This window comes from Chiloscyllium plagiosum, unplaced genomic scaffold (assembly GCF_037043375.1).
Source record: "Chiloscyllium plagiosum isolate Xiang-an unplaced genomic scaffold, Cpla_swu_hap1 HiC_scaffold_11, whole genome shotgun sequence".
Classification (NCBI taxonomy): domain Eukaryota; kingdom Metazoa; phylum Chordata; class Chondrichthyes; order Orectolobiformes; family Hemiscylliidae; genus Chiloscyllium; species Chiloscyllium plagiosum.
Genome location: NW_028270149.1, coordinates 55,719,334 through 55,742,358, shown reverse-complemented (window position 1 = coordinate 55,742,358; position 23,025 = coordinate 55,719,334). Strand labels below are relative to the sequence as shown.

General features: G+C 40.1%; 1 protein-coding gene across 6 annotated transcripts in view; it reads left to right on the top strand.

Moving 5' to 3' along the window:
* The window catches only part of LOC122557198 (ATP-binding cassette sub-family C member 5-like), a 190,985-nt gene that overhangs the window by 155,412 nt on the left and 12,548 nt on the right, over positions 1 to 23,025 (top strand). For all 6 annotated transcript variants that reach the window (XM_087992076.1, XM_087992080.1, XM_087992077.1 and 3 more), the window contains 5 exons: positions 2,783 to 2,936; positions 4,894 to 5,022; positions 8,589 to 8,775; positions 12,910 to 12,999; positions 20,139 to 20,328. In XM_087992076.1, coding sequence (XP_087848202.1) covers positions 2,783 to 2,936; positions 4,894 to 5,022; positions 8,589 to 8,775; positions 12,910 to 12,999; positions 20,139 to 20,328 — 750 coding nt within the window. The remainder of the gene's footprint in view (positions 1 to 2,782; positions 2,937 to 4,893; positions 5,023 to 8,588; positions 8,776 to 12,909; positions 13,000 to 20,138; positions 20,329 to 23,025) is intronic.

The window sequence follows — 23,025 nt, the reverse complement described above, 5'->3', positions numbered from 1 at the left end:
ATAAATCGTATCTCTTATAACCTTTTCCAGAACTACCCACAACCGAAGTAAGGCTCACTGCTCTGTAATTACCAGGGCTATCTCTACTCCCTTTCTTGAGCAAGGGGGTCAACATGTGCTATCCTCCAGTCTTCTGGCACTATTCCTGTCGCCGGTGACGACAAAATGCATGGATAATTGGTATCAGACAAAAAGTAGTGCATGTTACCTCAAATCAATGGAATTCACTGAGGCTGAAATAATTCGATTTGAGTCTCAATTGCAGCTTTTTTGGAGTTATTTTCAAAGGCCTGTGTCTCAACTTGCTTGCATTTGTTTTAATTCACTCGTGAGAAGTAGGTGTCACTGGCTAGCCAGTATTTATTGCCAATAACAATTTACCCTTGAGAAGGTGTTGGTGAGTTACCTTCTTAAGCCCCACTACAGTCCATGTGCTGTAGGACTCATAATGTCCTTAGGGAGGGAATTCCAGGAGTTTGAACCAGCAATAGTGAAGAAAGGGGTGATATATTTCCAAATCAGGATGATGAATGACTTGGAGGGGAACTTGGAGGTGCTGGTGTTCCCAAGTATCTGTTGACCTTGTCCTTCTAGACGGATGTGGTTTTGGGTTTGGAAGGTGCTACCTAAAGATCTTTTGCAGTGCATCTTAAAGATAGTACATCCTGCTGCTACTGAGCATTGGTGATAGAGGGAATGAATGTTTATGGGTGTGGTGTCAACTAAACAGGCTGCTTCATCCTGGACAGTGGAACAGGCTCAAGTGGCTGAATGCTCCAGTCCGGTTCCTGTGTTTCTTTGTTCCTTGGTATGGAGCTACATCAGTGAGTTTTTGCTCCGTCCTATGTATCAGATCAGTGTGCAAGTGATTAGCCTGAGGCAGCAAGCACTTAGTTGTCTGTCAAGTCTGATTATTCATGTAGATGGCCTCCCTTTCTATATAGGAGGACATCAGTGTCAATACCTGGGAAAACATGGTGTACCTTTAGAATTGGAATCATTCATTTTTCCCTCTGAGAATATGCAGTTCCTCTGGAAATATTGACAGAACTGCACACATTTGCTGCTCTCCAAGTTCCCTTCAGTTAGCTTTTGAGATTCATCATCTCAAACTAACCATGCAAAGCAAAGCAAAGCTTAGAGTTTCCTGCACCTCTGCACTGCTGGGCCAGTGACCACATATGTTCCTACCAGTGTGTGATGTACTGCTCACCTTGTACCACCTATTCAAACTACCGAGACCCCACCAAGACATATTTCTGTACTGGTGAAGAGTATTCAGGGATTCTGTGATGGTGCATCTTTAGAATGGTTACTGTCTTCCAAGGACTCCTCAGTGTGGTCTTCATCCGTTCCTTGGCGACCTATGATGGACCTTTGGTAGATGAAAGGCAAGAATTAGCACCAATATTGAAAAAGAGTACAAACACAGCCTAGTAACATTATCAAGACAGTTCAGTTATTCAGGATGTCAAGTCATGAATGATTGCGAGTTGATAGTGCTTTATCTAATGCTGTCACTAGATTTCTCAGTCAAGCGATCCCTTCATTGCCCACTCTGGCTTGCCAAACATCCAAAGTACCTCCTTTTGTAGGGATGGTATGGTCATGAACATGACTACATAGCCATTTCCTACCCTGATTCTGTAATTGTCTCTGGAGTTATGCACTGTTTTCTGCAATGGGAAAAGGCAGACATCTGAGTGTAAAAAGTGGAGTGTATTGAGGATACAGTTAGAATATTTGAGGATAATGACTATGAGGGATTGGTGCTAGAGGGAAATATGAGATGGATTGCAAATGGAAATTGTGGAGGCAGTTGGCGAGAACAAATGCATAGAACTGCATATGTCAGTCAAAAGAGAATGCTACTGAGTTTGGAGTAAAGTGACTACAATGCCCGAGTGATGAGGCACCTTCCTGGACCTAATGTGGTCATTAAATTCTTTATGACACTGCATCACAACTGTTGCTAACTTTTGCTATCTTCAACCATGACAGCTTGCTAAGGTCCTAGTGCTGTTTTCCTCCATCCTCAGCAAATAGGATTTCTTTCTTCCTGCTCACTGTCTCCAGTGTGACCTCCAGTGATGAATGTGAATATGGGGACAAGCTTCCACATCTTCTTTCTATTCCATAGCAACTTTCTGCTTCTTTCCTTAGCAAATTTCGCTGCAGCCATTCAGACCTCACTAAGGACTGATGAAATAGAGCCTTCATGAACAAATCCATGGATGATCTCGTCCACCTTCTCTATTTGGCCAGGAAATCAAATGCAACATGCAAATGTGAGAGGTTAGACATAGGGCTAAAGAGATCAATGGATATGGACAAAAACTAGAACCAGGTTTCTAGGTTAAATGATAAACCATGATCAGAATCGATGGTAGAACAGGTTCAAAGAGCTGAATGGCTTACTCCTGCTCCGATTTTTCTATCTTTTATAACATTGATACCTGAATTAATCAGGTTCTAGATTATCTAAGTCTGGCACATTTTGCTAGATTCTAGGAGTTGAAAGTTTTGACCTATATATCTCCTTTTGCTTTTATTTTAATTATCCTAACTGTACCATCTACCGAAATGAATAACATTAGTTGACTGACCAGGAATTTGACCCATAAAACAAGTTTATTATATGTTCCACAATTCCCCTGTGTACCTTCTATTTTTAGGATTCATGTACGTCTGTTGAGAAAAATACATTGGATTATTGTGTACACCTGTTATAAGTGAAGATAATTTTTTTTAATACTAAGCATTCAACCTTCTCTTTCTTCAGTGGATGTGCGGCTGACCACACAGACTGAGATGTTGATCCAGAATATCATCCTTATACTGTTTTGTCTTGGTGTCGTCAGTTCAGTCTTTCCATGGTTCCTTATTTCAGTGTTACCACTCTGTATTATCTTCATGATAGTCAACAGAATATCAAGGTAATGTCCCTGACACATATTTCTGTCAATAGATCTGATATTAATGGAGGGAAGAGACTCTTCTCAAAGAGTCTTGGCGCTAGCTGGGTTCTTAGTCAGCTAAACAGAATGGTTATTTATTGGAATTACTGATGGGATAAAATCTAATCTTCCTTTAATCTTTATCTTATTAATCTCCTTTTAAAAGACGAACAGTAAGAACTGTGGCACAGTAATGTTGACACAACTCTATATTAACAGGATAATGTTTTAAATCAATAATGTTCTAATAATGCCAGCAAGAGATAAATACCTAAAAATAATTTATAAGATCTATTTAAGGTGATATCTCTGTGGCCTACTAAGTAAATTAACTAAGTATAACGAAAACAGGAATTGCTGGAGCAACTCAGCGGTCTGGCAGCATCTGTGGCAAGAAAACAGAGTTAATATTTTGAATCTTTCAAGAACTTCAGTGAAGAGTTTCTTCCCACAGATGTTGCTAAACCTGCTGAGTTTCTCAGTAATTTCTGATTTTGTTTCAGATCTCCAGCATCTGCAGTTCTTTGTTTAAAATGAACCATGTTAACCATGTTAAACACCCAAAAGTTAAAGGTTGGCTAGTCAGAGTCCAGGTATATATCTTTCTGGTTACACATCACAAAACTCCAACACATTGCTTACTTGTTTCACCTGTACATTCAGTTCTCACCAAATTATTCCTTAATCACATGAGAGGTAATTGCTGATTGACTCAACAAAATTCACTCATTCAATGACCATGCACCTGTTCTTTCCTTCAGCAAGGCAATGGTTTTTATTCTATATCTGTTAACTCAGCAACAATTAAGCTAGGGCTACAGTTCAGCACTGCCTGGGGCTCAAATCAACTCATATACTCTGAAACACAATCAAATTGGGTACCACTGTGGCCTGAATGGCTTGTTATCATTCACTAGGATCTAACAGGATTTCAAGTGGAACTAGGAAACAGGTCATGATTCTCTGTTGATGAAGGAATATTGACAATAAGATGTAGGAGCAGAAGTAAGCCATTCAACCTGTTGAGTTTGCTCACCCATTCGTTGACATCCTGGCTGAACTGATAACTAGCAACTAAATTTGTATTCTTGCAAAATATCCTGATGAGAGCAAGATGTAAAGCTTCACTGGTTTATTTCTCAGAGCAAAGCCTTAAACAATCAGATTCAATTTGCTGGGTTTAAAAGTTTTTAAAAGCTGGGTTTTTAACTGTTAACCAGCATCAATTGATGCATTTTCTACAGCAGTGCCTCAATCAATTACAGTCCAGTTGACAACTGATCACCGCTCTCCTCATATGGTAAATGTTGGGGTGTAGGTTTGCTCGCTGAGCTGTAAGTTTGATATCCAGACATTTCATTACCTGGCTAGATAACATTATCAGTGGCGACCTCCAAGTGAAGCGAAGCTGTTGTCTCCTGCTTTCTATTTATATGTTTGTCCTGGTAAATGTTGGTTTTCCACTTGAATTTGAATTCTTGTGAAATATCCCTTCATCAGCAGAGAATAATTAGCTGGTCTCTAGTTCCATTTGAAATCCTGTCAGACCCTACTGAATGATAACAAGTCATTCAGGCCACAGTGGTATCGAATTTGATTGTGTTACAGAAGATGTGAGTTGATTTGAGCCTTGGGCAGCTGTGCAACTCTAGCCCTAGCTTCATTGTTGTTGAGTTAGCAGGAAGAGAGTCAAACACCATTCCTTGCTGTTGGAAAGAATACATGTATGGTCGTTGAATGAGTGAATTTTATTGTGAAGTCAAAGTTTTACAATCAAAGTTCAGAGGTGCTGAGTAGAGTGAAGTCATGAAGGACTGTCATTAGCTTTCGATACATATCTGTGTATATTTCTATTGTTGGACAAAAGTAATAAAAAACAGAATAGAAAGGAAATTAAAATTGGTGATAAACTGGTGAATTCTCTACCTTTCGACAGGGTTTTAGTTCGCGAGCTTAAGCGTATGGACAGTATCAGTCAGTCACCGTTTACATCTCATATCACCTCCAGTGTCCAGGGTTTAGCCACCATCCATGCTTATGACAAAGAAAGTGAGTTCCTGCAAAGGTATGTAGCAAATACTTCTAAAACATATGAATCTACAGCAGGGTACAATTATTGTATGTAAAATATAAAAATATCTTTTAAGCATGGCACTTTTCTGCGATTTGTGTATGGAGAGTTCAGACCAAGTACAGTCTTCAGGTACCACACTGTTGAGGATGGAAGAATAATTGGGCTAATACATAATGATGGTTTTAAAGTCTGACATTCCATCCTTTTTTCCCATTGTGTTTCGCTATCATTTTGTTATCTTACTATTAGACAACTCTCCAAATTTTGGCACTAGCCCCCCTGGTGTTAGCAAGTAGGACTTTGCAGGTTTAACAGCGCTGTGTTGCTGTTGTCATTTTCAGTGCTGAGATCGATGCCAGGCAGTCCATCTAATTTCATTCCTTTTGAGATTTCCTTGGATTTCAGGATCAATAAACAACATTAATATATAGATGCCAATGTTCTAGTACTCAACCATTATCTTTACATTTTTCAGCTATTATGAACACCATTGATAGACATTTTAAACAACAGTATTTCATGGTCAATTCAAAATTGTTTTTCCAGATATATTCCAAATTATAAATTATTTTTCCAAATTATAAATTAAAATCTAGCTGTATTACTAGGTAGTTTTCATGGTTCAGGAGAACATAGATGTACATATTTTTTTCAAAATTACCATTACGTTTCACTGAATGCTTTATAGCTTTTATAATAAGGGATGTTTTTTGTACACAAATCTTGAAGGTGCAGGGCAGATTGATAAAGTGTTTAATACAGCCTGTGTAAACCTAGGCTGTTTAAAAATGGACAAACAGGAAAAGATGCAATTTATAATAAGCCTGTATAAAATACTGGTTATGCTTCAACTGGGTATTGTTTCTATTTCTGAGCAAAGCACATTAAAAAGGTGTGACAGTGTGCTAAAGGATTCCTGAGTATGAAACTAGGGTGTACAGTTTTGTGGATAAATTGGAGAATCTAGGACTGTTCTCCTTGAGGAGAAAATAAAGAGGAGATTTGATGGAGATGTTGAAGATCTTGAGGGATCTGAATAGTGTGGATAGGGAGAAATTATTTCCATCAATGGAAGGATGCCAGGCAGGAATGAAGAATTGTTGCACACACACTTTAAATGTTTTCCCTTTCCTATCCCCCATCTTCTCTTTAAGCAAAAACTTTCAGTTTATCATTCACAGCTCATATCTCATACCATCGTAATTTCTATTACTTAGATTCAGGATCATAGTCTCAGCAATAAGTATGTCACACGCCATCTTAATGAAGCATTCTATCATATTATGGTAACTTCTCCCCTACGGGCCTCACACACCTAGATTACCAGTTATTCCTTTCTTATTACAGAATACCCAATCTAGAACGACCTGTTTTTCAGTTGGTTCCTCAATATATTGATCACTCAAAATCATCTTGTACACAATCCAGGAGTTCCTGTTCTACAACATCGTTACTAAATAATCCAACTTTGCATTACAATAACAAATATTTTTGTGAGGTTAATTATCCTTATGGAATGATGATCCATTGATTAAGATGTCTAGTGCCTCCTCAATCACCCTAGCTTAGATTAAAGAAATGTGGAACTCCCTGAGGGCATTTTTGAACTAGCCCTTACACAAGTAATGTAATAATGCACTGGGTCATTTCCAGTGTCTAGTGGCTTAATTGGGATGGTGATGCAGGTGTGTCTCCCAATCAAAGCAGTAAATTAAGGGGAATGTATAGGCTATGGAGTATCACCATGTTAAGTTTTGATATAATAAAATGTTTGATCAAGAACATTGCAAGTGGCTCTCTCTCTCTGGTGGAGTAAGTCAGTTCAGCTCCTAGCAGTGCTTGGAAGGCAAATATGTTGGGGAACAGTCTTCTCTCACTTTTTCTGTACAAATTGACCCTTACTACCATGTAAAAGGCCTTGTCTGAATCATGGATATGAGACAAGTTGTTTGCATTGTAGCCTTTTTAAGCTGCCCCATTATTTTAGTATATTTCTTAGTCCACATAAACCAAACATGGTCATTGTTGTCTTTATGCAATGCATTAAGTGATGCTAAGGTCTTGCTATACTTCTTAATCCACTTTAAAATGCTACAAGAATTTTAGTTTTAAAGGGTACTCCAATTCATAACATTGTTGAGTTGCTGTTTTGCACCTTTATGGTTTGCATTGCTGGTGGCAGATAGGGTGCCAATCAAGGGACTGTTTTGTCCTGATTGCTGTTTGAGCTTCTTGAGTATTGTTGGAGTTGCACTGATCCAGGCAAGTGGAGAGAATATTCCAAGTGGAGATTGTGGACATGATTTGGGGCACTGTGAGGTGAGTTACATTTTGCAGGCTACTTAGATGCCGACTTGCTCTTGGAGGCGCACAATATTTACATGGCTGGTCCAGTTCAGTTTCTGGTCAATGGCAACTCCCAGAATGTTGATAGTTGGTGATGCAACTGACAGCATTCAATGGTGTAACTATCACTGAATCCTCCACTATCAATATCATGGTGTGGGAGGGGGGTTACTATTTATTAGAAACTCAGCTGGATTCATTACGTTAAATATGGTGGCAGCAAGAGCAGGTCAGAGGATAGGAATACTGCAGTGAGTATTTCACTTCCTGACTCCCCAGAGCTTGACCCAGATCTACAAGGCACAAGTCAGGAGTGTGGTGGAATACTGCCCACTTCTATGGGGGAGTGCAGCTCCAAGAAGCTTGACCATCCAGGACATAGCAGCCAGTTTGTTTGTACCACATCTCCAAGCATCCATTGCCTCCACCACCAATACTTAGTAGCAGCAGTTTGTACTATCTACAAGAAGCACTGCAGAAATTCATCAAAGATCCTTTAACAACATCTTACAAACCCATAGCCATTTCCATCTTGAAAGACAAAGGCAGCAGATGCAAGAAAACACCATCACCTGCAAATTCCCCTCCAAGTAATTCACCATCCTGACCCCGAAATACATTGCCATTCCTCAACTATCACTCAGTTAAAATCCTGGAATTCACTTTGTGTCTAATATATTATTTATAATTAAGTGTTTTCATACTTCCATTTAAATGCAGAATAGGAATGGTAGAGCTTACTCATTAATAAAAGCAATTTGTACCTTACTTGTGATGCTAATGAATTGAAATGCAAGTTCTCCATGGCATTATAATTTAATTACACTGTTTTGAAATCTCTTTTTCTCTCAATCCAATTTTGGGGTGTTTCCACCCTCTGTCACGAAAACAAATACCCACCAACTTCAGTGGCTACTTGGCAGTCCATCAGTATGCAGCATAAATGCTCAGGGAACCACACAACAGGATCCACCCTCTAACATTTTACCAACTAATTTCTAATACTTGCTTTTGTACCAATAGATTACGAGTGAAGTTGGCAAATCATAGAGTAGAAACAACACTGCTGACATCTGGTGGTCAAGAGTTGTGCATGGGAATTGATGCAATTTTGCTGCAAAGAAATTAATTTCAGCTTACGCCTGTAATTCTCCCAACATTTTAGGAATCAGCCTGTGCTATTTAACTCAATTGGTGCTATTTCCTTTTAGGTACCAGGAACTACTAGATTCCAATCAAGGACCCCATTTTCTATTCAGCTGTGGCATGCGATGGTTGGCTGTTCGCCTTGATCTTATAAGCATTATACTTATCACCGTTGTGTCAGCAATGATGGTTTTCATGCATGGAAGAATTCCGCCAGCTTATGCAGGCCTTGCCATCTCTCATGCAGTCCAGGTAACTTTAAATTAAGGAACTTAATTGCAATCCATTAGCAATATTAAACTGAATGAATTACAAAGTGGAAGTTTGTCACAAAAATTTGAAGATAGCTCAGATACTTATGTTTCACTATTTAACTTGCTCCCTGATAGTTATCAATTTTATCAAATTGATTCTGATTTAATTTATAATGAACAACTAAGATTCAACCACAGTGACTTCAGACACTAAACTTGACCTTAAATGGTCTGAGATGTGGATGGGAATAAAATAACCCATCCTGAAAAGTTTCTGAACATTGGATGAGGCCAGTGATCAGGCTTGCCTTCAATATCTAACTCTATCCACAGGTGCTCAACATGCACAAAAGCCCCTCACTAATAATAACAATTTGGGCGAGATACTGAAGAATCTTTCCCATAAATACCTCAGCATGAGTCTCTGCATTCAGAAAAGGAACAAGACAATATAATTTATTTATGATATTATTAAGTATTGTAATATCTCATAATGAAGAGTATAGGGTTCGTATGATGGTTAATGTCCTCACTCTCATATGCTAGAAGATAACTGTTTTTAACAAGTCCAAGTCTACACTTTTAGTGAGAGTTTTATTTGAAGTTAACCACATTCCATAAAATTCACACCCAACCGCTTGCTAGCTCCCTATATTTATGCAACCAATTCACACCCTTAATATAGAACATCAAACATTACAATGCAGTACACACCTTTCAGCCCTCACTGTCGCGCCGACTCATGGAACCAATCTGAAGTCCATCTAGCCTACACTATTCTATTTTTGTCCATATGTCAATCCAATTACTCCTCAATGTAAAGCTATCCCCCCTCATGCTAGCCATCATCATCCGAGGAAAAAGGCCCTCACTGTCCACCCTATCTAACCCTCTGATTATCTTATATGTCTAAATTAAGTAATCTCTCAACCTTCTTCTCTCCAATGAAAACAGCTTCAAGTCCCTCAACCTTCCCTCCATAACAGGCAACATCCTAGTAAATCACCACTGAACCCTTTCCAAAGCTTCCACATCCTTCCTATAATGAGGTGACCAGAACTGTATGCAATACTCCAAGTGCGGCTGCACCAGCATTTTGTACAGCTGCAGTATGAAACTCTATTCCTCTGCTAATAAAAGCTAACACACCATATGCTTTCTTAACAACCCTATCAACCCAGGTGACAACTTTCAGGGATCTATGTACGTGGAAACTGAGATCTCTTTGCTCAACTACACTACCAAGAATCTTACCATTAGCCCAGTACTCTTTAGTCCTTTTGCTCCTTCCAAAGTGAATCACCTCAGACTTCTCCACACCAAACTCCATTTGCGACCTCTCAGCCCAGCTCGGCAGCTTATCTATGACCCTCTGTAACCTACGACATCCTTCTGCGCTATCCACAACTCCACCAACCTTAGTGTCATCTGCAAATTTACTAACCAGTCCTTCTATGCCTTCATCTTGATCATTTATAAAAATGACAAACAACAGTGGATCAAAAACAGATTCTTGCAGTACACCACTAGTAAATGAACTCCAGGATGAATATTTCCCAACAACCACTTCTTTCTGATTTAAACCACTAAATTTCTGATCTAAATCACAAAATCACCCTCATTCCCATGCCTCCGTATTTTGTGCAATAGCCTACTTTGGGGAACCTTATCAAATACCTTACTGAAATCTATATACACCACATCAACTGCTTTACCCTGTTTGGTCATCTTCTCAAAGAACTCAATAAGGTTTGTGAGGCATGACCTACCCTTCACAAAGCCATGTTGACTATCCTTAATCAACCTATTCCTTTCTAGATGATTATAAATCCTATCTCTTATTACCCTTTCCAACACTTTACCCACAACTGAAGTAAGGCTCACTGCTGTATAATTACCAGAGTTTTCTCTACTCCCCTTCTTGAACAAGGGAACAACATTTGCTATCCTCCAGTGTACTGCTCCTACAGTCTGCAGGTGGATCATTCAATTGCCCTGTCCTCCATTCCCACTATTCTAAATTCCCAACGAGACTAATGAAAACTAATATATTTATCACCTCCTCCCTCATTCTATTCATTGCAGACCATGTTAATTATCCTATGACTTTCCACTCCTATTCTTTGTTGTCCTTGCATTCTTTCTGGCCTCAAAAAAACAAATTTCAGCATTCTCAAATGAGTCATTGGAGTTAAAATCTCTGGGCTGCACATTTCTAAAACTACATGAATTAGCATCTGCTTCATTTCCTACAACTTCAGTTTCCATCCCCCAAGTTCAACATAATTCCAGGAACCAAACTTTCTCAGTACAATAACAAAGGTTCTTTCCTCAGACATATTTGAAATGGAAAGCTCATCAACTGAGGGTCTGAGGACACAGACCGTTGTCTTAAGAATCTCACAGCATAATATTTTGAGCAATATAGAACATAGAATTGTGGAGCACAGGAACGGGCCCTTCTTCCCATGATGTTGAGCCAAACATAATGCCAAATAAACTAATCCCTTCTGCCTGTCCTTGGTCCATATCCCTCCAGTCCTTGCATATTCATGTGCTTATCTAAAAGTCTCTTAAATGCCCCTATCGCTACCCGTGGCAACGTGTTCCAGAAACCTCCCACTCTCTGTTTAAAAAAAAAAGTGCCCCTCACATCTCCTTTTGAACTTTCACCCACTCACTTAAATGCATGCCCCCCAGTATTACACATTTCAACTCCAGGAAAAAGATTCTGACGGTTTACCTTATCTATGTATCTCATAATTTTATAGATTTTTATCGAAGTTCCCCTTAGCCTCTGGCACTCCAGAGAAAACAACATATGTTTTTTCTAGCCTCCCCTTATAGTTCATACCCTCTAATCCATGCAGCATCCTGGCAAACCTCTTCTGCTCTTACTCCACATCCTTCCTGTACTGTGATGACCAGAACTGAATGCAATTTTGGCCTAACCAAAATCTTATAAATCTGCAACATGACATCCTGACTCTTGTACTCAATTCCCCGACCAATAAAGGCAAGCATACCATTTGCCTTCTTTACCACCCTATCTGCTTCCATGGCCATTTTTAGGGAGCTATGGACTTTACCCCCAAGATCCCTCTGTACATCAATGCTGCTCAAGGGGCGCCAATAATCCTGGTAAATCACATTTACCAGGATTAAACTATCTGCCATCTGCAACTGATCTTTTTTCCTACTGTAGCCTTTGACAACCTTCTAAACTATCCACTACTTCAATCTTTGTATCATCTGCAAACTTACTAGTCTACCTGTATACATTTTCATTCAAGTCATTTATATATATCACAAACAGCAGAGGTCCCTATACAGATCCCTGCAAAACAGCATTAGTCATGGACCTCCAGTCAGAAAAATATCCTTCCACCACTGCCCTCTGCCTTCTATTGGCAAGTCAATTCTGAATTTATGCGGCCAAGTCATCATGGATCCCACGCATCTTAATCTTCTGGATGAGCCTACCATGAGGGACTTTGTCAAAAGCCTTACTAAAATCCATGTAGACAACATCCATTGCTCTACCCTCATCGATCACCTTCATCACTTTCTCAAAGAATTCAGTCAAGTTAGTAAGACATGACCTGCCCTGCTAATTGCCCCTAGCTATGCCATGCTTTTCCAAATGTGCATAAATCCTATCGTTAAGAATTCTCTCCAATTGCTTCCCAACCACTGATATGAGACTCACCTGTCTGTCGCTTCCTGGATTATCCCTATTTCTCTTCTGGAACAGAGGAACAACATTAGCTACTCACCAGTCCTCCAGGACCTGACCAGTGCTAATGAGAATATAAAGACCTTAGCCAAAGCACCAACAATCTCCTCTGTTGCCTCTGTCAATAACCTAGTGTAGATACCATCAGGTCCTGGGGATTTATCCACATTAATGCTCTTCAAGAAACCCAATACTTTTTCGTTCTTGACCTCAAAATACCATCTTCGGTAATAACTAAAATTTTTTTTAGGATCTTAAATTTTTATTTTAGAAAACTGCTTAAAAGTATCTCTTAAATGTCTCTGTTTCTTTTAACTAACAAAATATTCATTTATATTCTGATAATTTATTTTCTTTCTTAAAAAATATCTTCTTCCCCCCTTGTTTATCAATCAGCTGACAGGACTGTTTCAATTTACGGTCCGCTTAGCATCAGAATCAGAAGCCAGATTCACGTCCGTAGAAAGGATCAGGCATTACATAATGGTGAGTTTTGTAGCATTGATCACAGCTGAGATATTTTACAATGTTTCCAGTAACTTACAGGTTAAATCTCACTTATACAGCTTGATTGTCATAGAGTTATTTATCTTCAATACATAATTGTGTGTGAAATATTTAAATATATATCTGTTCTATAGAGTTAGTTTTTATAATTAAATTGCCTTTTTCTCTGCAGACACATGCTATTATTCCATATCTATGCTATCAAAACTATGTAAATCTAAGATGTGGGACAATTATTCGGAAAGTTTGACTGAAAGAGCTTTATTAAAAACTATGAATCCTGCCTTAATGAGACAATCAGTCATCATTATCAATTCATCATCATAGACACTACAAAATGTTGCCATCAAGCTTTCCTGATGCCAGTTGCAATAACTTTTTGCCTGTTGTTACTTTTTCACTGACGTCTTCATATATACGTTCTTGAACTCTTTGGTCTTTCACATAGTTTTTACTTGACTGAGTCTATAACCAAAATTATTCAAAATTCAAAATTCCAGAGCCTTGTACATCCTCAGCAATACATCTCTGCTTTTGTATTCTATCCCTCTTGAAATAAATGCTAACAATGCATTTGCCTTCCTAACTGACACTGCACCTGAACTGCTTGTACCCTTTGTGCTTCAGATTTCTGAAGTCATTCCCCCTTTTGAATATTGTTTACACCTCTAATCTTCCGACCAAAGTGAATAACCTCACACTTTCCAATCTGATTTTCCCAGTCCACCTGCATGTTGAAGTCCCCCATGATTATTGTCATAGCGCTTTTGTTAAGTGCATTTTCTATCTCCCAATTTACTTTCTTCCCCACATTCTGACTAGGAGGCCTGTACACAACTCCCAACAAGGTCTTTCTTGCTTCACAGTTTCTCAACTCTGCCATCACAGATTCTACACCTTCTGACTCAAAAACACTTCTTGCAGTTGATTTAATTTCATTTCTTATTAACTAAGCAACCCTCCCCCTCTGCCCATTTGTCTGCCTTTGAAATAATGCGTATCCTTGGATATATAGTTCCTAGCCCTGATCCCGTAGCAGCCACATTTTTGGGATATGCACAAAAATCTATCTGCCAATATTAATCTATTCTATAAGCTCATTTATCTTATTTCACATACTTCATGCATTCAAGTACAACACTGTCAGTCCTGCATTGACTGCCCCCTTTCTCATAGTTATCCCCTCATCTGCTGTGCCTGAAGTTAGATTCATGACCCTTTTCATACTCTTCTGTTCTATCACTTGTTCTGGAAACTTTAGTAACCTCTGCTGAGCCTTTTCCTCTTTCAATTTTTCTATAATGTTCCCTGCAACTGAACCTACCTGACAGTCACTATTTAATTTAAAGCCCTATCCACAACTTTAGTTATGCGATTCACTGGGACTCTGGTCCCAACATCATTCAGGTGGAGCCTGTCTAATTGAAACAGCTCCCTCCTTCCCCAGTACTGGTGCCAAGGTCCCATGAATTCAAACCCAATTCTCCTGCTCCAATCTTTGAGCCATGTGTTTACCTCTTTAACTTTGTTGACATTGTACCAGTTTGCTTGCAATTCAGTTAGTTCCTGTACTGTTCTATGTTCTATGATGTCTGACTCACTGCAGTCACTACACACCTGAAACATGAATAGGGCTTTAACAGGTTTTAAATACTATTGAAGCTTAACTGATGTGGTCACCTCAGCTCTATTTAAGAAAGGGCCTGTTGAAAGTGCACGATAATAAAGCTTTGTATGGCCAAGAAAGATCACTTCCAAAATGCAAGTATACAGTTCAGGGAATTTGGAAGCCTATTTCTCTGCCCATATCTGCAACTGATCTATATCCCGCCATATCCTTTGACAAAGTTCTACACTATCCACAACTCTATGGATCTTCATATTGTCTGTAAGCTTACTAACCCACCCATTGACATTTTCATCCAAGTCATTTATATGCATCATAAATAACAGAGGTCCTCGAATGGATCCCTGCAGAATACTACTAGTCACGTACTTCCGGCCAGAGAAACACACTTCCACCACTACCTTTGCTTCTATGCGCAAGCCAGTTCTGAATCCAAGTGGCCAATTCACCATGGATCCCAGGCATTTTAATCTTCTGGATAAGCCTACCATGAGGGACCTTGTCAAAAGCCTTACTAAACTCCACGTGTACAACATCCACTGCTCTACTCTCATCGATTACCTTCATCACATCCTCAAAAAATTCAGTCAAGCTAGTAAGACATGACCTACTCTACACAAAACCATGCTTACTTACCCTAATTAGCCCATGCTTTTCTAAATGCACATAAATCCTATCCCTAAGAATTGTCTCCAATAGCTTTCCAACCACTGGTCTATGGTTTCCTGAATGATCCCTATTTCTCTTCTTGAACAGAGAACATTAGCTACTCACTAGTCCTCTGGGACCTTTCCAATGGCTAGTGAGGATACAAAGATCTTAGTCAAGGCCCCAGCAACCTCCTCTGTTGCTTCTGTCAATAACCTAGGGTTAATACAATCGGGCTGTAGGGACTTATTTACCCTAATGCTCTCCAAGAGACCCAACACCACTTCTTTCTTTTTCTCAAAATGCCTTAGCATATTAGCATGTTCCACAGTAATCTCATTATCCTCCGAATCCTTCTCCCGGATGAATACTGACACAATATATTGGTTTAGGATCTCGTCCACATCCTCTCCCTCCAAGCACAAGTTTCCTCCTTTATCCTTGAGGGGTCCTACATTCTCCCGAGTTATTCTTCTGTTTTAATGAATGTATAGAATGCCTTCGGATTCTCTTTAGCCCTACTTGCCAAGGTAATTTAGTGGCCCCTTCTTGCTCTCCTGATACCCTGCTTGGTTTATTTCCTGCTTTCTTTATATTACTTAAGGGTCCTGTCCGACCTTTGATTCCTAAACCTTATATATGCTTTTTCTCTTTTGACTAAATTCACAGCCTACCTCGTTATGCAAGTGTCCCTTGCCTTGCCATTCTTGTCCTTCCTCCTTACTGGAACATGCTGGTCCTGAGCTCTGATCAATAGGTCTTTAAACAACTCCTGCATGTCAAAGTTAGGCTTGCCCAATAACAGCTCCTCCTATTAATACTTGCTAGCTCCTGCCTAACACTGATGTAATTTAGTACAATTTAGTACGTTCCCACAAGGTCCTGACACATCCTTATTCATAGCTATCTTAAAACTTAAGGAGTTGTGATCACTATTAAAACTTAAGAAGTTGTCATCTCATCACGTTCGCTCTGAGAGCATGCTCAGAGGGAGCTGGATCGGTGTCAAGGACTTCCCACGTGTAAATAAAAGGTGACTTGTTGACAGGACTGGCCTCCTATTTCAGTGGCGATGAGAGTAAAGCACACTCACAACAGTCATCTTTGAAATTGGGTAAGCATTTCTGGCATCTCGCTGTTGTCTGCGAAGCTTGACTTATTCAATCCTGCCATTTAAGACTGGGCCCAGTATGTAGAAGGAATGTGTTTTTTTTCTAGGCAAATGGCAGCTGAAAAGCACAAGTAATTCTCCTGGCAGCTTGTGCACCCGCAGATGTTTTTGGTTATTCGGAACATAAATTTCCCAAAGGCGTGATACTAAAACATTTCAAGAGTTGATGGATTTCGTTAAGAAATACTATCCCAAGATGCCTCTAATTCTGAAATGTTATTGGTTTTACTCGAGCAATTTGAGAACCAGGGCAGAAGCATGTGATGTTGGTTTAACCCTTAATGAGATGTTGAGACACGGTTTGTTGGTTTGGTATGTGGGACTAATGATCTAACCATGTAAAAGCACCTACTAGCTGAAGTCCAACTGGACTTCAAACCAGCACGACAACTGGCTTTGTCATTAGAAAATATGGAAACTGGAGCATGAGTTGTAGAGTATTTTGGTAGAAATAGATACCCTCGACTGAACTTGGGGAACATCACTTGGATGAAGGCAATTGCACTCAGGACATGTTCTGAATAAAGGGACTGTAGGTCAACCACAGCAAACCGCACCCCCCTCCCCACTCCCCGGCGCCCCCCAAGAAAAGCCAAGCCTCAGCTAAACGGTTACAATTTTCTTCAGGATCAGGGCCAGCAAGCCTTGGTGGTTGCTGCTGTGCAGACACAGACAGCAAACGAGTCCCAAGAGATCTAAATTGAGTAGGAGAACACAGAGCAATATCCAGGAGAGTGCACACCCTTGAAAATCCAACTACATCTGGTTTGGATCAGTTAATTTTTTTAGCAACATCCAAATCAGAATCCACCAACCACTTAACCAATCTAGTTAAATGGTCCCTTGGTTCTAATGGAGTTTGATACTGGTGTAGCTGTTTCAGTGATCCTAGGACCAACTTTGAACAAAATTTACTCTGGACTCCAACCGTTAAGTTTGCACAAGAACTCAGCTAGACTGGGGAGCTTTTACAGATCGAGAGTACAACTTTGGTTCCAGTCTCTTATGAGAAGCAACTGGTTCAGTTAACACTGACTGCAGTAATAGGTTTGCGGTCAAGCTTGATGAGGCAAAACTGGTTCAGAAAGATTGACCTAGATTGGCTCTATTTTTCGATCAGAAAATGGCTGCCTGAGTGAAGTTCTAATTAAATACCTTCAAGTTTTTCAGGAAGACCTAAAGATTATCAAAGGAGATAAGGCCACCTTTATGTTGACCAGGAAGCAATTCCATGATTCTGCAAGGCCTGCCCAGCGCCATTTGCCTGGGGGGCAAAAGTAGAGGTAGAAACCAGAAGGCTGGAAAGTGAAGGAAGATAAACCCTATCCAGTTTGCAGATGGGCAGCACTGGTCTTACCGATTGTGAAGCCTAAAGTGTCAGTTCACCTTTGTGGGGATTTTAAACAAATAGTAAACCTCTTTTTTGTAACTGGACTAATACCTAATCCCTCCCATAGAGGATTTACATACAAAGCTGGCAGAGAGACTATCCTTTGCGAAGCTGGACATTAGCCATGTGAACTTGCAATTGCAGTTCTATGAGGAATCCAGGAAGTATGCTACAATTAACACCCGTAACTATAATTATTGTACTAATTATATTATTGTACTAATATAACAGACTGCCATTTGGGGTATGCAAATGAATTTTTTTAGCAGATAATGGAGAACATTTTACAACATCTACCTCAGGTTGCTATTTACCTTGATGCCATGCTAAAGACAGGGAAGACTAAAAATGAGCACTTAGAACTTGAACATTTCCTTAGACATTTTGCCAGGCAGATGTATGCCTTAGAAGGGAAAAATGTGTGTCCCAGGTACCCTAAGTGACCTACTTGGGCTACAGAGTTGGCAAGACCAGGGTACACCCACTGGATGATAAAATGAGGATAATCTAACATTTCCCTGGCTCCCACATCTGTACCAGAGCATAGGTCTTTCCTTGGGCTGGTGAATTATTACAGAAAGTTCATGCATAGCCTGACCTCCATCCTAGCACCTTTGCATCAACGTAGAAAAATGTCAGCCTAGGAAATGGTCGCAATAGTTTTTAGAAACAGATTTCATCCTCAAAAGTGTTGGCGCACTATGATCCCAAGCAAGATTGGATATTGATGTGCAATGCTTTCTTGTATGGCATAGGGGTAATATTAACTCATAGGTGGCCCAAAGGAGAGGAATACTGAATAACATGCATCTAGGACTCTGGCTAATGCAGAGCATAACTATGCCCAGATAGAGAAGCAAGTTTGGCAGTCATATTTGGAGTCAGGAAGTTCCACCAATACCTTTATGGATGTAAATTTGTAACAATAACAGGTCACAAACTCCTGCCGGAAATTTACATCTCCTGCTAGAGGTTTGTGGCCTTGGCAAAACTGAAATAGCTGGTGGTGATGGGAAAACCAAGAAGTTATTTGTGTCATAACCAGAATTGAAATCTTTTTGGAACCAGAGAGGCCAGATCACAGTAGAGAACTGCATATTATTATGGGGTAACAAGGTGATGGGATACAGGCTTCTATTGAGTTATTTCAAAGTGATTGACTGATATGTGTCATTGAGTCAGCTACGTCATTAACTTTTTCATTGGACTACTGAATTTATTTTAAATCGATAAAGAAAATAAAGATTCACCAGTTCTGTTCCCACATTGCTTCTGAATTCCCTGAATTATATATTCACTCTGTCTGTGATCTCATCTTCCTGACCTGATCAAATTCTAGTTGCACCATCTGGTGTGGTGGGATTTAACCCTGGGTCCCTAGAACATTACTTAGGTCTCAGGATTACTATTGCAATGTCAGTACCACTGACCATCTCCACTGCAGGTTGTCATTTTGGGGTGATCGCTCGATCTACACTAATCTCGATATGACATGAAGCTGGACCTAATCTGAGAGCCACCTCTTTGCTTTTGCTTCCAGTTCCATCAGATGCCCAATTGTTAGAAGATAAGCAGGCTTCCCCAGCTTTGTAGGTCATAGCCTTTTTTTTCCCCTGGAAACCCCTCCTTTTGAAGTTAATCCAAAACCAGAAAGATCCTGCCCAGAATATCAGGTCCTGTTCTAACTTTCATGCTTCTTGCTGTTTGAATGTTGGAAGAGCTACCAAATTTCACTTCTTGATGATCATAGTGATAGTATTCCTTAATCATTAGCTGCCTGTCTCTTAGACATTTTATCCCTTGATATTACCTTAAAACTGTGAAATAACCACACTTCCTAATTCTTTACCTCATGAAGTAGTGTCAGGATTTCTTTCACAGACAATAATCCACATACACCAATTAGAAATCTGTGAGAAATGATTAATCATCTGACTAATTTAACATGGAATTACATTTGACTGAAGTGGAACATAACCTTGGAAAATTTTTAGTGTTTGATTGTATTCTTCCTCCTTTGTGTTAAATAAAAACAGCAAATGCAGCACCTGGAGAGAAAAATAGAGATACATTCAAATTCAACCTTGTGCGCCCTTGTTTTTATTTTGTATCTATAAACTGATTATAATAACTTCGAGAAGAATATAGCATTGCCCAGTTTGTGATATCACAAAAAAAATGCAACATAGCATCTTTTCTGAGCAAACCTCTTTATTGTTCCATTAATATGTTACTGTTAGAATTTGGTATTGTAACGTTAATGAGTTCTGTATCACATTTAGAATTTGGAATCTGAAGCACCGTCACATATTCCAGAGACAGCACCTCCCCCTGATTGGCCTCAGGAAGGACAAATCCAGTTTGAGGAAGTGGAAATGTGTTACCGTGATACCTTACCAGTTGTGCTGAAGAAAGTTACATTTACTATTAAACCTCGGGAAAAAATTGGAATTGTTGGAAGAACAGGATCGGGTATATCTCTTTTTCCACAATTTATGATTTATTTTGAAGAATGTTGAATGTGCTTAATTTATCTGAAACAATATCAAGATTGTGGCCCTGAACAAATTACCATAAGTAAAATATCTAATGTTACCAAATAAAGAATCTGTTTCCAACGTGAAGGCAAAGATTTTGAGTGTTTGAGGTTCGTTAGGCCTCGGACCAATTCTAAATATTTTAAATTGGGATCTGCCTGAATTACTCTTCTGAGGTAGACGTAATATTTTATACCCACACTGAAGGAACAGCTTTACTGTTCCCAGTCAGAAGGATGAGTGGCTCTGAGGGGAACTTGTAGTTTGCAGTGTCCACACGTGTCTGCAACCCTGGTTCCATGAATACTGAAAAATTTGCAAATGAACAAAATTGTGAGAAAGGATGAGTTGTGTGGAGAATGTTGCAGTGTGACTTGGACAAACTGATTAAATGGTCAAATTCATGGAAGATGCAGTATAATGTGGATGGACAATTGTGAGATTATCCATTTCGGTAGCAAAAATGAGAAGGCAGATATTATTTGAGTGGCTATAAATTGAGAGAGGAGAATGTTCAGTGAGATTGGGTGTCCATGTGCACTAGTCACTGAAAATAAGCAAGCAGTAAAGAAGAGAACTCTTTGTTGGCCTTCAATGTCTTAGTTCAATCATAGAGGGTATTGGTGAGACCATACCTGGAATATTGTGTGCAGTTTTGCTCTCCTTATTTGAGGAAGGATGCTGTCGTTATAGAGGGAGTACAGGGAAAGGTTAAGCAAATTGATTCCCTGGGATAGCAGGACTGATAGATGAGGAGAGATTGGGTCAGATTTATATTCACTGCAGCAGAGAAGAATTGGGGTGGAGGGGTGTGGTGGAATCTCATTGAAGCATGTAAATTCTAACAGGACTAGAAGGGTTGGATGCAGGAAGGATGGATGTTCCTTATTTTGGCGGGATCCAGAACTAGGGTTCATAAGGGTTAGGGGTAAACCTTTTAGGACTGAAATGAGGAGAAATTATTTCACCCAGTGAGTCATGAGTCTGTGGAATTTCGAGCCAAAGAAAGTAGTTCCTGCCAAAATATTGTGTTTTCAAGAAGAAAGTAAATATGGTTCTTTTGGCTAAAAGGATAAAGGGACACAAGGAGGGTAGGTTTAGGATATTAAGTTCAATGATCGACCATTCATCATATTGAATTGTGGAGCAGGCTGAAGGGGTCAAATGGCGTACTCCTGCTCCTATCGTCTCTGTAGGAGGAGGAGGATAGCAGATGCACAGAAATATCATCTCCTGCAGTTTTTGTCTCCAAACCACTCCCCATCCTGACTTAGAAAAATATTGTTATTTATTCAGTGTCACTGATTCAAAATCCTGGAACTCCCAATTACATTGTGAACTGCATTACTAATGCCAAATGGATTTCAGTGTTTCAAAAAGGCAGCTCACCACCACCTTCTCAAGGACAACTAGGAAAAGGCAATAAAGGTTCACTCAGCTAGTTGAACACCACTTCCTCTGAATAAGTAAAAAGACAGATCCTGCAATGTGAAATTTATGTTCCTGCTCCATTCATAGCTTTACTTAATAGTTTCAAAGATAGCATTTGGTCCACATCCCTCTAAACCTTTCTTATTCATGTGTCCATCCAGATGCCTTTTAAATGTCGTAAATGTACCAGCCTCTACCACTTCCTCTGACACCTCATTCCACACACGCACCACCCTCTGTGTGAAAATGTTGCCCCTTAGATCTCTTTTTAATTTTTTCCCTCTCACCTTAAATCTATGCCTTCTAGTTTTGGACTCCTCCACTCCTGAGAAAAGATCTTGTTTATTTACCCTATCCATGCCCCTTATGATTTTATAGCCTCTATAAGGTCGCCCCTCAGCCTCCGACACTCCAAGAAATATGCCCCAGTCTATTCAGCCTCTATCTCCAGCCCTGGTAACATCCTTGAAATATAGAGGAGGCCACATCGGGAGCAACAGATACAGTAAATGATGTGTGGAAGTGCAGGTGAAACTTTGATGGATGTGGAAGGCTCCTTTGAGACCTTGGACGGAGGTGAGGGGGGAAGTGCGGGCGCAAGTTTTACGATTCCTGCGGTGGCAGGGGAAGATCCACACCCCCCCCCAACAACCCACTCTCCCCTCCTGGCAGCTTCCCCAGCCACCGCAGGAATTGCAAAACCCAAAGGAGCTTTCCACATCCATCAAAGTATCACCTACATTGTGGAGACAGGACGCATACTCGCAGAGAGCTTCAGAGAACATCTCCGGGTTCCCCGCACCAACCAACCCCACCATCCCATGGCCGAACACTTCAACTCCCCCTCCCACTCTGCTGAGGAAATGCAGGTCTGGGCCTCCTCCATCACCACTCCCTTACTACCCGACACCTAGAGGAAGAATGCCTCATCTTCCACCTCGGGACCCTCCAACCCCAGGGCATCAATGTGGATTTCACATGTTTCCTCATTTCCTCTCCCGCCACCTTACCCCAGCTCTAACCTTCCAGCTCAGCACCGTTCTCATGACCTGTCCCATCTGTCCATCTTTCTTCCCACCTATCTACATCACCTTCCTCTCCAACCTATCATCTATACCCCCAAAATTGCACTCTCAGCTACCTTGTCCCCAGCCCCATCCGCTTCCCATTTATCTCCCCACTCCCGATGATCCCAGCCTCT